The sequence below is a fragment of the Mesocricetus auratus genome, unplaced genomic scaffold, assembly GCF_017639785.1.
Source record: "Mesocricetus auratus isolate SY011 unplaced genomic scaffold, BCM_Maur_2.0 Super-Scaffold_15014, whole genome shotgun sequence".
Lineage (NCBI taxonomy): Eukaryota > Metazoa > Chordata > Mammalia > Rodentia > Cricetidae > Mesocricetus > Mesocricetus auratus.
The window spans coordinates 47,275,370-47,290,761 of record NW_024429186.1 but is presented as its reverse complement, the minus strand read 5'-3'; the positions used below and the strand labels follow the sequence as shown (position 1 = coordinate 47,290,761).

At 43.8% G+C, this 15,392-nt stretch overlaps 1 protein-coding gene across 3 annotated transcripts in view; it reads left to right on the top strand.

The window, feature by feature from the left end:
- Klhdc1 (kelch domain containing 1) overlaps nucleotides 1–11,802 on the top strand; it is a 32,625-nt gene extending 20,823 nt beyond the window's left edge. For 2 of the 3 annotated variants that reach the window (XM_040743005.1, XM_040743004.1), the window contains 3 exons: nucleotides 128–212; nucleotides 2,682–2,734; nucleotides 9,318–11,802. In XM_040743005.1, coding sequence (XP_040598939.1) covers nucleotides 128–212; nucleotides 2,682–2,734; nucleotides 9,318–9,504 — 325 coding nt within the window. In that variant the 3' untranslated portion in view covers nucleotides 9,505–11,802. The remainder of the gene's footprint in view (nucleotides 1–127; nucleotides 213–2,681; nucleotides 2,735–9,317) is intronic. The other variant, XM_040743006.1, reaches the window with a different exon arrangement.
- The last annotated feature ends 3,590 nt before the right edge of the window (nucleotides 11,803–15,392 follow it).

The window sequence follows — 15,392 nt, the reverse complement described above, 5'->3', positions numbered from 1 at the left end:
ACTGGGATACGATGAGCTTGAGAGAGCCGTTGGGCTGCTCACCTTTAGAGTGTGAGCTCTGGAGCTAACCTGTGTGCTGTGCGACGCCTTCCCTGACAGGGTCTCACTCTGTACATTTCCATCACAGGTTATGGCACACAGCCTGTTTGGGAAAAGAAAATGAAATAATGGTGTTTGGTGGGAGCAAAGATAACTTACTTTTCTTGGATACAGTAAGCAAATCTTTTATTTAAACATTTTTCTGAGTGATTATGATATTCAAACAGCTACTCACCAGTATTGTTGCTATGGTAACTGCAAAAGCACAGGAGGACCACCCTTCCAAGTCAGAGGTCTTGTGATTTATGTCAGGATATTTCAGCTTTACCAACCAAGATGAGCTTATTAATTTCACTAGCTAGGTTACTAAAAATAGCCTTTTCTTTCCAGTACGGGGCTGGAGCCTAGGACCTTGCATTCACACGCACTAGGTTAGCACTCACTCCCCAAGCCCAGCTCCCCATTCTGCCCCTCTCTGAACCTTACCACAATATGAGCATTTATAGTTTGAATGTATTAAAATGTCTGTATAAGCTCCCCATTCTGCCCCTCTCTGAGCCTTACCACAATATGAGCATTTATAGTTTGAATGTATTAAAATGTCTGTATATACAAAGAACACATAATCATGATGATAATCACCCAGAGAATTCATTTTTAATTTTTTATTGTTCTTTTTTTATATATATAGGATCTCACTGTGTAGCCCTGGCTGTCCTATAAGTCACTATATTATAGACCAGGCTAGCCTTGAACTCCTAGAGATCCACCTACCTCTTCCTCCTTAGTGCTGGGATTAAAAGGTGTGCGCCATACCATCTGGCACCCATGAATTTTTTTTGTTTGTTGTTTTGGTTTTTCGAGACAGGGTTTCTCTGTATTGTTTTGGAGGCTGTCCTGGAACTCGCTTTGTAGACCAGGCTGGCTTCAAACTCACAGAGATCCGCCTGCCTCTGCCTCCCGAGTGCTGGGATTAAAGGCGTGCGCCACCAACGCCCGGCCGGCACCCATGGAATTTATTAATGGAAGAAACAAGACATAGCAATCCTTCTAAATCCTTCTAAATCTCATGGGCTAGCTTCTCCCAAGAAGAAACTGTTCTGTTTGTGTTTTATGAGATTTTACTACTGCTTCCCATCTTTTTACATTTGGTTTTGAAACATGCAGCTTCAACGTGCTATAAACTCAAAGGAATAAAGAGGTCACATTTGGAGAGCCTTGTTCCTTCCCTCATGGTCCAGGGGAAGTCGAGAGCAACTGGCCACTCACACCTGCTGTACTTACTGGACAGGCACTGACTGCTCTGATCTGCATAGGATGCTGAAGGACATTAAGACTGAGCAACAGGGATGTGGCCAGAGTCACCAACAAGGCACTAGCCCCCTTTCTTGTCCTTAGGCACAGGTTGCTGCTACAGAGTGACAAACTTTTAAAAAAGGGCTTTGTTTGATCCTGTAGTCTGTGGCCACCAGCTCAGGCATGTACAGTGAAGGCTCTAGAGCTATTCTCAGCCTAGGACACAACACAGTACTCCACTAAAGCACTAGAACCAGGACTCCAACTCAGTTAAATAGAAACGACTTCCCAATACGCACAAGGCCCTGGGTTCAAGTCCCATCACTGCCTCTCCCCCAGTGGAAGATTTGTGGTTTGTCTTATTTTTCTTGGCACTGGAAATCCTTGTTTAGAAGGTAGGCATGGTGGTACGCTCCTATACCCCAGCACTTGCTCGGGAAGTTCACACAAAATTGAGGGCTCAAGGCCAACTTGTGCTACACAAAGAGATCTTGCTTCAAAATATTTAAAAACAAACAATGAACAAACAACAACAAAAGAAATCCTCTACTTATAATAAAAAAACTTATTGCCAGTTAGTGGTGAAGCACACCTTTGATTCCAGCTCTCATGAGGCAGAGGCAGGCAGATCTCTAAGTTTAAAGACAACCTGATCTTCAGATCAAGTTCCAGGAGAACCGGACTACACAGAGAAACCTGTCTCAAAAATTCAAAAAATAATAATAATATTTGAAACACAAAGGAAGATTTCATGGTGAAGCCAGGTGTGGTTTGGTGTTCATGCATATAACCACAGTACTCAGGAATCTGAGGCAGGAGAATTACCATAAATTCAAGAGTAGCCTAGGTTCCAGGCTAGCCTGGGCTGTATAGCAAAATACACCAGCAAACACAGGGAGGTGATGGGGCTCATGGGGACTGCTTCTCTGTCAGAGGAAGGCCTCAGTCCCGGTGGCCTTCGATAGCACAGAGAGAACCTCCTGGACAATGAGACAGAGCACAGGACTTTCCAGGATAAGAGTAACTCGGCAGAAATAAATCTGTTTAAAAAACAGTTAACTAGTTCTGTTACTCACTGTTCTCAGAGAACAGTTGTAATTATATAGGGTATTGATTAGGTAAAACTTTGGTTACTGAAATTTTGTATTCATATACCTCATGTTTTCAAATAGGAAAATGTATGTATGTGCAAATGTATGTCTGTGGATATGTATACTAGTGTGCATGTGTGTTACTAGTTAAAGAGAAATTTATTGGCTATTTTACATTCATTTAATGGAAATGATCTATAGTTGAAGTATTGTTATCTTCTTCAAATCCTTGGTAAGACTTTTTTTTTTTACTAGGGTCACTGTAATGATTTATTGATTTTTCAAACACAGCCTTATTCACTGCTCAGGTAAGTAACTACAGTATTTTTTCACATATATGATGTCATGTATAAAAGCGAGTGTGTGTGTGTGTGTGAGTGTGAGTGTGTGTGTGTGAGTGTGTGTGAGTGTGAGTGTGTGAGTGGTGTGTGTGAGTGTGTGAGTGTGTGTGAGTGTGTGTGTGAGCGTGAGTGTGTGTGTGTGTGTGTTCACCTAGCATTCACAAGGCCCTGGGCACAATCTGCAGATCTGTATAAACAGTGCATGATGTCTGGTGTCTGTGATCCCAGCACTTGGGAGGGGGAAGCAGGGGGATGAGGAGTTCAGTCTTCTTCAGCTGTGTAATGAGTTGGCTTTAGGGGGTTATTGTTGTATTGGTTTTTTTGTTTGTTTGATTTTGAAAGACCTTAAAACTGGGTAGGGAGGGAGGGGGAGAGGATCTAGAAGGACTTGAGGTAGGGGAAGAATATGACATTGACACCAGATCTCATTGTAGAGAGTGCTGGGAATTGAACTCAGGACCTCTGGAAGAGCAGTCAGTGCTCTTAACCTCTGAGCCATCTCTCCGGCCTGACCAAAATATATTTAAATTTAAATTGTTTTTTTGGGGGAGACAGGGTTTCTCTGTGTAGCTTTGAAATCTGTCCTAGAACTCACTCTGTAGAACAGGCTGGCCTTGAACTCATAGAGATCCGTCTGCCTCTGCCTCTCAAGTGCTAGGATTAAAGGCATTTGCCACCACTGCCTGGCAACTAGTGTGATTTTTAAAAGTTAAAATGTACAGTATATTTTTGCTTTTTATAAAACTGCTTCTAATTCATACAGTAATATCAAAGATAATTTATTTCCAGCCTGCACATAGTGGTGCATGCCTTTTGTGTCATCATTTGGGAGGGAGAAGCTGTATTTCAACTTTCTGGAACTCAGAATATGTCTGGTAAATGTCAAATATAATATATGATATAAATATATATATACATATACATTTAAAATAAAAGAATTTAAGTTGGGATTGATGGCACATGGCTTTAATCCCAGCACCTGCAAGGCAGAGGCAGGGGAATCTCTAAATGTAATGCTAACCTGGTCTGCAGAGTGAGTTCTAGGACAGCCAGAGATAACCAGAGAAAGCAAGTCTCAAAAAGCCAAATGATGACAATGATGACGATGATGATGATGATGATGATAATGATGGAAGAAGAATTTCCATTAACTCCAAAGCTGACACTTAGTTGTTTGGACACATGATCCTCTGTCTCTGTCTCCAGGATGCTGGAATTACAGGTGTGTGTCCTCACACCCAGATGACAGACTCATGAGGAAGTAGATTTTAGCAAAAGAGAAAAAATGACTAGACATTGGCTTAACAGGATACTTTTCTTTTTTACAGAGTAGCTGGGGTTTGGCTCAGTAAGACGTGCCTACCTATCATGTGAAAGCTGCTGGGTTTGGTTCTCAAAATCATGAAAAAAAAAGTAAATAAAATCGTGGACAAAGCTGGCGGTGATGGCACATGCCTTTAATCCCAGCACTCGGGAGGCAGAGGCAGGCGGATCTCTGTGAGTTCGAGGCCAGCCTGGTCTACAGAGCAAGTTCCTTCCAAAGCTACGGAGAAACCCTGTCTCGAAAAACCAAAAAAAAAAAAAATGGTGGACAAAAAAGAATATGTAAAAATGGGAAAGTGTAGTGGTTAGGGCAGGCCATTGAGAAAGTCTCATCAATAGTGGGTTATCAGTAAGGAGGAAGAGATAAGGATATTGGCCTGTCTTAAGGTGATGAAGATTTTAAATAGCCCTGGAGCTCACTGGGAGCATGCTGGCCAGGGCTGTGCGGCTCAGTAACACGTGGTAGAGAGAATGAGCAGTAACCTTAGTGATGGCAGGTCTATACAAGTGTGGCTTACTTCAGCATCTCAAGGCAGCTGACCCCAGGTGAAAGAGACTGATGGACAGTGGAGTTTGGCTAGGATGTTGTAACAGGAACAGTGGAGGGTAGCAGGGGCTGTTTCCTAGCGGCTAGCAAGTTCTTAATATGTGGAAAACTGGAAGGGTCAGGACAATAAAGGAACCAAGCATGGTGACAGTCATTTAAGAGGCTGAGGCAGGAAAGTGAGAGTTCAAGGCCAACCTGGCTACAAAGTGAAAGGGGGATAGAATAGAGCTAAGCTGGAGACATCTCAGTGCTTAAGAGCATGTGCTATGTTTACAGAGGATCCAAGTTCAGTTCTCTGCACCTGCACTGTGTAGCTCAAGACTGCCTGTAAACCCAGTTCTAGAAGATCTGACACCTTCCTCTTCTGGTCTCTGGGTACCTACATACCTGCAATGCACATAAAACACACACAAGTACACAAACATACACATAAAAATGTTTGGAAAGCATTCCACACAGAAGCTACAGTTGGTAAAGAGGCAGACACGCTTATGTTGAGCCAGGTGGGATTTCTCAGGGATTGGGCTAGGGTGAGCAGAGGTAAGCACAATGAGGCCGGGAGCCGGAGGCTGACAGCAGGCCACCTTACCCAGGTGATGCTAACAAAAAGACTGAGGATGTGGCCCAGTCAGTAAAGGTCATGCAGACACTAGGACCTCTTCTCCAGCACCCATGTTAAAAGCTGGGCACAAGAGTAGGCACCTGTAGTCCCAGGACTGGGGGGTGGAGACTGTCAGGTCCCTGGCGCTGGCTTGTCAGATCATTGAACTCCAGGTCCAGTTAAAGACTCCATGCCACATCATCATCAACGTCATTATTATTATTATTATTATATATTCTTTGGCTTTTTGAGACAGGATTTCTCTGTAGCTTTAGGGCTGTCCTGGAACTAGCTCTTGTAGACCAGGCTGGTCTCGAACTCACAGAGATCCGCCTGCCTCTGCCTCCAGAGTGCTGGGATTAAGGGCATGCGCCACCACCGCCAGGTTGTCATTATTATTATTAATATGTGGAAAATGATCATCATCACCATAGTCACAATGTGGGGGGTGACTGGGAAGTCAGTGTTGACCTTTGGTTTCTTTACAAACTCCCATGAACATATGCACATACACGTGAACATGTGCACACACATATATGTTACAATATATGCAGCACCCCCATACACACACACACACACACACACACACACACACACACACGCACACGAGTGACAGGAACATAGTAGTTTTACTATGTGATGCCTGCTCACCATGGTGAACCATCCTTACTTCAGTCATGTGATCATTTTATTTTAAATGTTAGATCAAAGCATTGGTCACTGGCTGCTCAGAAGTGCTGGAAGAAAAGAATCATGAATAGGACATGGCTAGGACAGAGATCATCGGAAGCTGTAGTAAGAACACACACACACACATACACACGAACAAATTAGGTATGCTGTCTTATAGCCTTTTTACAGTGCATAGGTAGCTCTCACGCGAGTGTGTAACATTAAATATAATAGTCTGTATCTATGTTAGCAAAGACTGTTAGGTTCTCTCTTACACACAGGATTGCCCAGACTGATCGTAGCTATTTAGTATGTGTTATGATAAAGTGTGAAGAACCTTTGGCAGGACCTTGGCTTCCATGGCAGCAAGGAAGACCGAGGAGGAGGGACAAACATGCCAGGCAGACGGAGCTTAGTGAGAAGTTTTATTAGAGAGGAAAGAGAGAAGAAGTAAAGTGACACCGAGACAGAGGACAGAAGAGAAGAGGAGACAGGAAAAGTCCTGTCTGTCCCCGGGGAACAGCGGGAAAGAGAGCCGGAAAGAGAAGAGAGAGGAAAGACAGCGTAAGTAGGCGGAGGTCTGTCTCTTAAAGGGGTCCTTTGTACTTGGCCTGACCAGGGTACTGCCTGAGTGCATTCTGACAGGTGACAGGGGCAGGCTAGCATAACGCCTGAATCCTTATAATATATCCTAAATTTGGAGCTGTTACAAAACTTAGGTGTGGAGTCGTCTTGGATATCCTCTTTGGAAAGCGAGCAGATCCCCTCAGGACAAATTCCCAGAGGGCATATTGATGGGTCAGGTTGCACTGTGATGCTCTTTGGTGACTCCCACTGAGTGCTCAACCTCTGACCTCTAGTCATATTTAACCCACTGACTGAAGTACCCTTTCTTTAATAAACTGATCTTTAATCTCCCGGCTTCGGGAGTGTGGCTGTCTCCTGTGTCCATTGAGGTCCTAGGTCTCAGCATGGGGTCCCACCTGGAAAATTCCCATGACTTGTGCTGTTGGATTAATCTCCGAGAAGCCCTTCAGGACTTACATCACCCGAGACTAAGCATTCTATCAGCTAGATATTCATTCCTTTGCTAGCCCATGATCTTCTTGGGTGTCGACACAAGGGTTTCCTGTGTGGATTTCCTCTCTTGCAGCATGCCTACTGAGCATTGTCTTTCTTAGGCTGGCTCCTCCTACCTCCTCTGTGTCTCCCCATGACAAGGACACAGGAGTTGGGGTGCCAGTGTAGGAGTGGATGAAATTCAAATTTTCCTATAATTCTTAACACTTATTTGGAGTTAGTAGTAGGAAGGAAAAGGCTTAATGAAAATAAGAAGAAGGGCTTGTGGGGTCAACTCACAGGTAGATGTTTTCCTACTCCTGGAGGCCCTGAATTAAGATCTCCATGTAATGTTTGTTGAAGTGACAACTGATTCAAACACAGGAGGCTGGTGTAGACCGTGTTCAGTTCTCCAGCCCAGAAGGAAAGAAAGAAAGAAATGTAGTCTTTTGTTTTTCTGTTAGAAGATCTGAAATGTTTTATTTTATAATTATTTTTGAAGTTGTCAAACACAAATTTAAGAAGTATTTTGAAAAGAGAAAAACAAAGTTAAGCAAAAAAGATGACAGAAAATGTGCAGGTTTCAGTAATTAAAAAGATTATTGCTATTTTCCGTGTACAAGTGTTCTACTTGTGTGTGTGGCTGAGCACCACGTACATGCCTGGCTTCCATGGAGGGTGTTGGATGTGTGTGAGTCACCGTGTGGTGCTGGGAGTCACACCCAGGGCCTCTGGAAGAGCAGCCAGTGCTCTTAACCACAGCCAGTGCTCTTAACCACAGCCAGTGCTCTTAACCACAGCCAGTGCTCTTAACCACTAAGCTCAAGTTTCACATTTTTTTGTTTTGTTTTTTGTTTGTTGAGACAAGAGTTTCTCTGTGGCCAGGCGTTGGTGGCGCACACCTTTAATCCCAGCACTTGGGAGGCAGAGGCAGGAGGATCTCTGAGTTCGAGACCAGCCTGTTCTACAGAATGAGTTCCAGGACAGCCTCCAAAGCCACAAAGAAACCCTGTCTCGAAAAACAAAAAACAAACAACAAAAAAGAGTTTCTCTGTGTAGTCCTGGATGTCCTGAAACTAGCTCTGTAGACCAGGCTGGCCTCAAACACGGATATACACTTGCCTCTGCCCCCTGAGTACTGGGATTAAAAGCTCTGCCAACCACTGCCCGGCATCTCTTATATTTTTTTAATTTTAACTTTTCTGAGAATTTTATACATGAGTATACTGTATATTTGTACCATTCCCACCCCTCTATCTCCCTTATTTATAATTATTTGTTTGTTTTATTTTTAGTTTTTCGAGACAGAGTTTCTCTGTATTGTTTTGGAGGCTGTCCTGGAACTTACTCTGTAGACCAGGCTGGTCTGGAACTCACAGAGATCCGCCTGCCTCTGCCTCCTGAGTGCTGGGATTAAAGGCGTGCGCCACCAACGCCCGGCTTCCTTATTTATAATTATTGACACATACCATTTTTATAAGTTAATGTGACTCACTATCCTGTCCATCTATCCCTCTGTCTTCTCTCGTTTAACCTCTGGTCTTCCTGCCTCTGAAGTCTGAATTTTGCTTTGGTTTTTAATTTTCTTTTGGACTTCATGCTTTTCTGGCAAGTGTTCTATCTACTGTTCAGCTCTATCTCTATCCCCTGAATCTTTTTAACTAAAAAAATATGATGTGTGATGAGTTACACTTTCTGTTTTCTTGAATTTTGCTCAGATATGGTCTCTTTATGCTATAATAAAACATGGTTATTGTAGTGATATAAAATATCCTCTCATATTCCAAATAATACAAAGGGAATAATGTATATATACATATATGTATACACACATACATACATATACATACATACATGTTACCATCTAGAGAATCTACATAGATTTTGTGGAAAGGGAAAAGAATACTTAGCTTGTTGGACATGATAGCACACTCCTGTAACCCTAGTGCTCAGGGAGCCTGATGTGGGAAAATCACCTTATGCTTGAGGCCAGTCTGGGCTATAGAGTGTGTCCGTGTGGTTTTGGTTTCTTTCTTTTGGACTTGATGCATGCTGGCAAGTGCTCATTGTATGCAGAAATGCTCAAAAATAAGCAAACAAGGCTTGAGGTGGCTCAGAGGTCAAGAGGACTTGTTGCTCTTCCAGAAGACCCAGATTTGGTTCCTATTATCCATGGCAGGTGACTCACCACCCTCTGTAACTCTGGCTCTGGGGGATATGATGCCCTCTTCTGGCCACTGGGGGTACTTGCACTCTATGGTATGCAGTCACACAGATGTACACACACACAAGACAACATAATGAGTCCTGGGTTCAGAACTAACCATTCTCTCATGCTTTATTGACAGGTCATGTCTTGACTGCATTGGGAAAAATGCTACCATTTTAAAAAGTCAGATATCTTTATTACCTCCTAAACTTCTGCAGCAAGTTCTCAAAAGAATAACCTTTTGGACAGCAGCCAATTACCGAAAAGAGCAAAGAGTCCTAAAAGAAGGGACAGAAAACATGCCCCAGTGGATCAGTAGCCACTGAGTGGCCCCAGGTCCAGTAGGTCCAGTGTGTCAAAGTGTCTTAGCGAGACCACACGTCTGACCCTCCCCTCCAGTCACAGGCTCCATTCAAGCGATAAAATCTGAAACAAATGCCTTGCTAATGTGATTACATGGCGTGGGATATGTGGAAATAAGATGTAACTGAAGATTTCTCTGTGTATTTGTAAAGTGATTTACTTGTAAAAGACAGTTACGTGTTCTTTCTGGAAATAAGACAGTAACAGCAGTTCTTGGCTCAGTGTATGCTCTTCTGGAAAGGCAGAAATTACCCTAAAATCTTCAGAAATCCTCTCACACAACTGTAGGTGAAGATATAGAAATACTCATTGACTTCCATTACTTTGCGGTCACCCAAGTGTCTCCTTAAATATTGTCATCGGAATTTCCCTCCCTTGTTGATCAGGGAAGCATCTTTAGATAGTCCTGGCTCCACCCCCTGAAGACCACATGGGTGGAGTTCGGTTTGTCTCACAGTCTTTGAAACATTGGGGTGGGGAACATTAGTGGCTTTTGAGACATGGTAAAATACACATTGCCCTGGGGAAAAAAGTGTTTCTAAAGTAATGTTTGCAAGTAATGAGGGTGATAATCTGCTGTTTTTGACTCTCTGAATCCCTCATTTGAGCTCTACAGAGTTGATGCTCAAGTCCTGACAATGACAGCCCCTGGCTCTCGGCATTGTTTATCCAGAAATGGGAGACTATATTGTTATGTTCCTCAGAATGATACTGTGGCCATTTTGAGACATTTTCCTTGTAGGCTCAGTCCTGTCCTTCCACTGACATTCTTGTTATGATGATCACTAAAGGACTCAGTATGGGACATATTCCCCTCACTGTCACCATGCAAGTTATCTCTGAACTTTAAGATGCTGTGAAAGTATATTTCTGTATTGTACATAATTTATAGTGGACGTTGTAGTTTTATCAAACTGTGTATATGTTTTATATGTGCTGTATTTTGGGTGTGTAAAGCTCATCTGTGTATTGGAGTAGTTTGCGTTTACATCTTACTTATTGAACACAGTGTATAGAGTTATTGCTTCACAGTTTTGTCACTCGGTGTGGACCAGTCAGAGTTCATTTCAGTGTGGGGCTGGCAACATGGCTCAGGATGGAAAAGGGCTTGCTGCCCAGGCCTGGCATCCTGAGTTCCATCCCTGGCACTAGAATAAGGTGGGAGGAAAGAACACATACTATAATGGCTGCTCTCTGACCGCCACATATGTGCTGCGTCACATGTGCTCAGACATACAACGCGCACGTGCGCGTGCACCGCGCACCACACACACATACACACACACACACACACACACACACACACACACACACACAGGCAGAGCACTATGGCACAGAAGATGTAGGAGACACTCTCTGTACCTCACTGCAGGCAGCAAACATTGGAGACTGGGAATCAGTGCTCCTAACAGCTAGATCCTCCCTCCTGGTTTCCTCAGATGCCCAAAATGTCACCACCATCTGATGACCAAGTGTTACATCCATGAATCTGTATGGAGCTTTTATTCTCAAACCATATAATTCTACCCCTAACCCAAAGACTCATGGCCATTCGTTCATTCAGTTTATCTTCTGGAGTCCCAGCAGCACCAAAACCCTCAGAAAACCCAGTTCCAAGGCCCCAAGATTCATCTCCCGGCCATGGGGATGTCTAAGCGTCATTCCTGTGGATCCAGCTGGCAGCAGAGGAGACAGCCCTGGACCTGGAATCTCAAGCATGTCCCTGTTCCATTCCGTGGAATCTTCTAGCACTTCCCATCAGGATGACAGATGTTGAGGTGGAATACCTGATTGCTCTGGCCAAGGAGTGATGCCTCCTGGGAACAGGTGCTGATCTTTCAGGTGGGTCAGTCATTGCATTACAAGTGACCTGTGGTCGATTAACGATTTTACACTGTCTGTATGAGTGTGGTTGTTTGAAAGAGAATGACCCCCCAGAAGGCTCATAGGGAGTGGCCCTGTTAGGAGGTGTGGCCTTGTTGGAGGGGCAGCTTCTGAATGTGGCTCTCAGCCTGAGTCCCCGATGTTTGCTGCCTGCAGTGAGGTACAGAGGCTCCGAATGTCTCCCACACGGCCTGCGCCATAGTGCTCTGCCTGTGTGTGTGTGTGTGTGTGTGTGTGTCTTAGTTATTAAATGCTGATATTTAAGTTCATAATAGTAACTTCCAACAAGAAGTATATTATTTGTAAAATTCATTTCCCTTGTCTGTTATGCAGACTAAAAATGGTAAGAAAAAAATAAAGATTCACACTGAAATGTCTCTGGAATGGCTTTGAGGTTTCAGGCCAGGCCCAGCGTCACTCTCCCTTCCTGCTGATCCAGATGTAGAACTCTCAGCTGCCTCTCCAGCACCATGTCTGCCTGCATGCCGCCATGCTTCCCGTCATAACGATAATGGACTAAACCTCTGAATTATAAGCCTGTCCCAGTTAAATGTTTTCCTTTATAAGAGTTGTTGTGGCCGGGCATTTGTGGCATACACCTTTAATCCCAGCACTAGGGAAGCAGAGGCAGGAAGATCTCTGTGAGTTCGAAGCCAGCCTGGTCTACAGAGTGAGTTCCAGGACAGCCTCCAAAACAACACAGAGAAACCCTGTCTCGAAAAACAAAAAAAAAAAAAAAAAAAAAAAAAAAAAGAGTTGCTGTGGTCATGTGCTGTGGTCATGCTCTCTCTCTCTCTCTCTCTCTCTCTCTCTCTCTCTCTCTCTCTCTCTCTCTCTCTCTCGTTTTCCAAGACAGGGATTCTCTGTGTAGCTTTGGAGGCTGTTCTGGAACTCTCTCTGTAGACCAGGCTAGCTTCAAACTCACAGAGGTCCACCTGCTTCTGCCTCCCGAATTCTGGGATTAAAAGCATGTGCCACCAATGCCTGGCTGGTTATGGTCTCTTGAGGGTAATAGAAACCCTACCTAAGATAAAAAGGAAAATGTTTTTGTTTTTGTTTTTGTTTTGAGACATGGTTTCTCTGTGGCTTTGAAGGCTGTCCTGGAACTAGCTCTTGTAGACCAGGCTGGGAAAATGTTATTTTTTAATTTTTCTTGTTCTTATTTATTTGTTGAGGCAGGGGTCAAGAATCCTGTCTTAGAGCAACTTGAGTCTTCTCTGGATTTGATGAGGTAGAGTGATGTATGAGCAGAGGTTGAAAAGTCAGAGGTCTCTTGTTTGGGTTTATTTATGTAATATATAAACATCAGCACAGAGAAGTATTGAACTGTAGGAATGAAAAGCCCTGAAACTCGAGGCGTTTGGCACATGCCTGCACACAAACACTATGAATTCAATTTTTAAAATTAAAAAATACCGAAGTCGATTGGGCAGTGGTGGTTCACACTTTAATCCCAGCACTTGTGGATCTCTGTGAGTTTGAGGCCAGCATGGTCTATATAGTAAGTTTCAGAACTGCTAGGGCTGTTACTCAGAGAAACCATGTCTCAAAACAAAACAAAACAAAAAAGCAAAGCAAAACAAACAAAAAACCCTAAGTCAATTTAAAATTAGCGTTGATTTAAAATTTCACTTAATCCATTGAAATGTAACAATGAACCCAGCCTGTGCATTAACATTATTATTATTATTTTTTTTTAATTTGAGAGAGTCTCCACATAACCCTAGCTGTCCCGGAATTCCCAATGTAGATCAAGTAGGTCACAAATTTACAACTTCCGCCTGCCTCTGCTTCCAGAGTCCTGGGATTAAAGGAGTGCATTACCACCCCTGGCCAACATAAAATACATATTTTTAAACAAAATATAAACCTTGTTTTCCAAGACAAAATTTAAAAGAGTAATGATATTGTTTTGCATTTTTTATAAATATCCTTAATAGACAGCTAAGCTCTTTAGCTTGCTCTATATTCAATTTGTTGCCATGTTTTTAAAGTTACATTATTTCATACATACATGTGCATTGTGTATGTGTATATGCGCATGCATGTGTACATGCATGCACGCAGAACATTATTACATTCATACATGCACACGAGTGTGTATGTGTACATGTATGCACACAGAGAACATTACTACATGCATACATACACAGGAGTGTATATGTGTGTTTGTACATGCAAGCACACAGAGAACATGATGTTTATACATGCACACGAGTGTTATGTGTATGTGTGAGTGTGTATACGTGTGTAGACACGTGCACACAGAGAACAACTTGTGCGCTGGAGTTAATGCTTTCCTTCTACCACGTGGGTCCCAGGGATCAGACTCTGGTCCTCAGGGCCGGTAGCTTTCTGTAATGGTCTCCGAATATTCAGCGATGAGCCTCTTTGAGGTAGGAGCTGTGTTTGTGTGTAGGTATAAAGCTAAGCATTTAGAATCCTGTTAGGAATTACACTTATTTAGAAAAGTGGTGATCGTAGGCTCTCCTCTAACGTGCATGTGTAAAGAGAAGCTTTTCCTTGCTAGCTGCTTTGGTTTATCACCCGCCAGTCGCCTGGGCTCTGCCGTGTATCAGTCCCAAATAAACACACAGGAGGCTATATTAATTATGAAGCTGTTGGCCTTGCTTGTTTCTAACTGGCTAGCTCTGACTTAAGTAATTACCCCATAATTGTTCATCTAAGTATGTCTCTTACTGGAGAATAGTTCCAGGCTTCCTACCCCCATGGCGTTACATGTTGACTCTCTCGTGTTTCTCCTTCCCAGAATCCTCCTGGACTCCTAGCCCCACCTATCTAGATTCCTACTGGCCAGACAGTGCTTTATTGACATATACACAGGACTTCCCCAATATGCATGAGCTCACTAGCCACAAGTAGTTGCTTAGGTTTCCAGTACCAGTCATAATTTTCCTCCTAGTATTTGGGCCTTTCGTCCAATTAAACAGCTGTTGACTACCAGCATGGTCTGAGTGTCATTGTTGCGCCTTTAGAGGTGTCTGACCATCCTGTCTGCGGTGTGGTCTGTGGGCATCACGGCTGGGTGGGGCTCCCCAGGGCTTTCCTCCTTTGCAGCTTGCACAGCACTTTTGGTACCGTGAAGGCTGGTCTGCAGGGAGGAGTCCGGTTTCAGGGGACGTGAAAACACAGGCAGTGCCCTACGAGATAGAGGTGTGGGAGAGGACTTTCTGTAGGGCTTGGGGATTTAGGTTGACAGTTGACAAGCTGGACCTCATAAAACTAAAAAGCTTCTCAGGCCGGGCGGTGGTGGCATAAGCCTTTAATCCCAGCACTCGGGAGGCAGAGGCAGGCAGATCTCTGTGAGTTCGAGGCCGGGCTGGACCGACAGCCTCCAAAACAATACAGAGAAACCCTGTCTCGTAAAACCAAAAAAACAAAAAAACAAAAAACAACAACAAAAAAAACCCTAAAAAGTTTCTCTATAGTTAAGACGTGAAGAAGCCCCACAGAGATGGAGAGAACTTTGCCAAATATATGTGTGTGTGTGTGTGTGTGTGTGTGTGTGTGTGTGTGTGTGTGTGTGTGTGTGCTCTTGGGGGAGACATGAAGCAATGCCTATACCTCCCAAGTTCCCAATCACAAACCCAGACAAGATTCTGCAAATTTTCACAGTGCGGAACCAGTGAGTTTACTGGGCCTCATTACAGCTTCTCAGTGAGGGTTACTGAGAGGAGCACACTCCTCCCCCAACCAGCCACACCTGAAAAGTCTTACTCAGCAGGGATGAGGATTTCTGTCCCCCTTGGTAGTCACAGATGAGCCCCAAAAGTCTTCCCTGCCCCCAGGTCATGTGCAGAGCTTCCCGGTGAGAGGGAGGGGCTGGAGACTGGTAAGAATCTCATGCCCTTCTCCACTCTATTCAGGGGGTGTAAACCATCAATCAACAGCCCTGCTGGGATGAGCTTTCTCAAGGGAGGATGTAGCTGAACTCCCCAAGATGGTG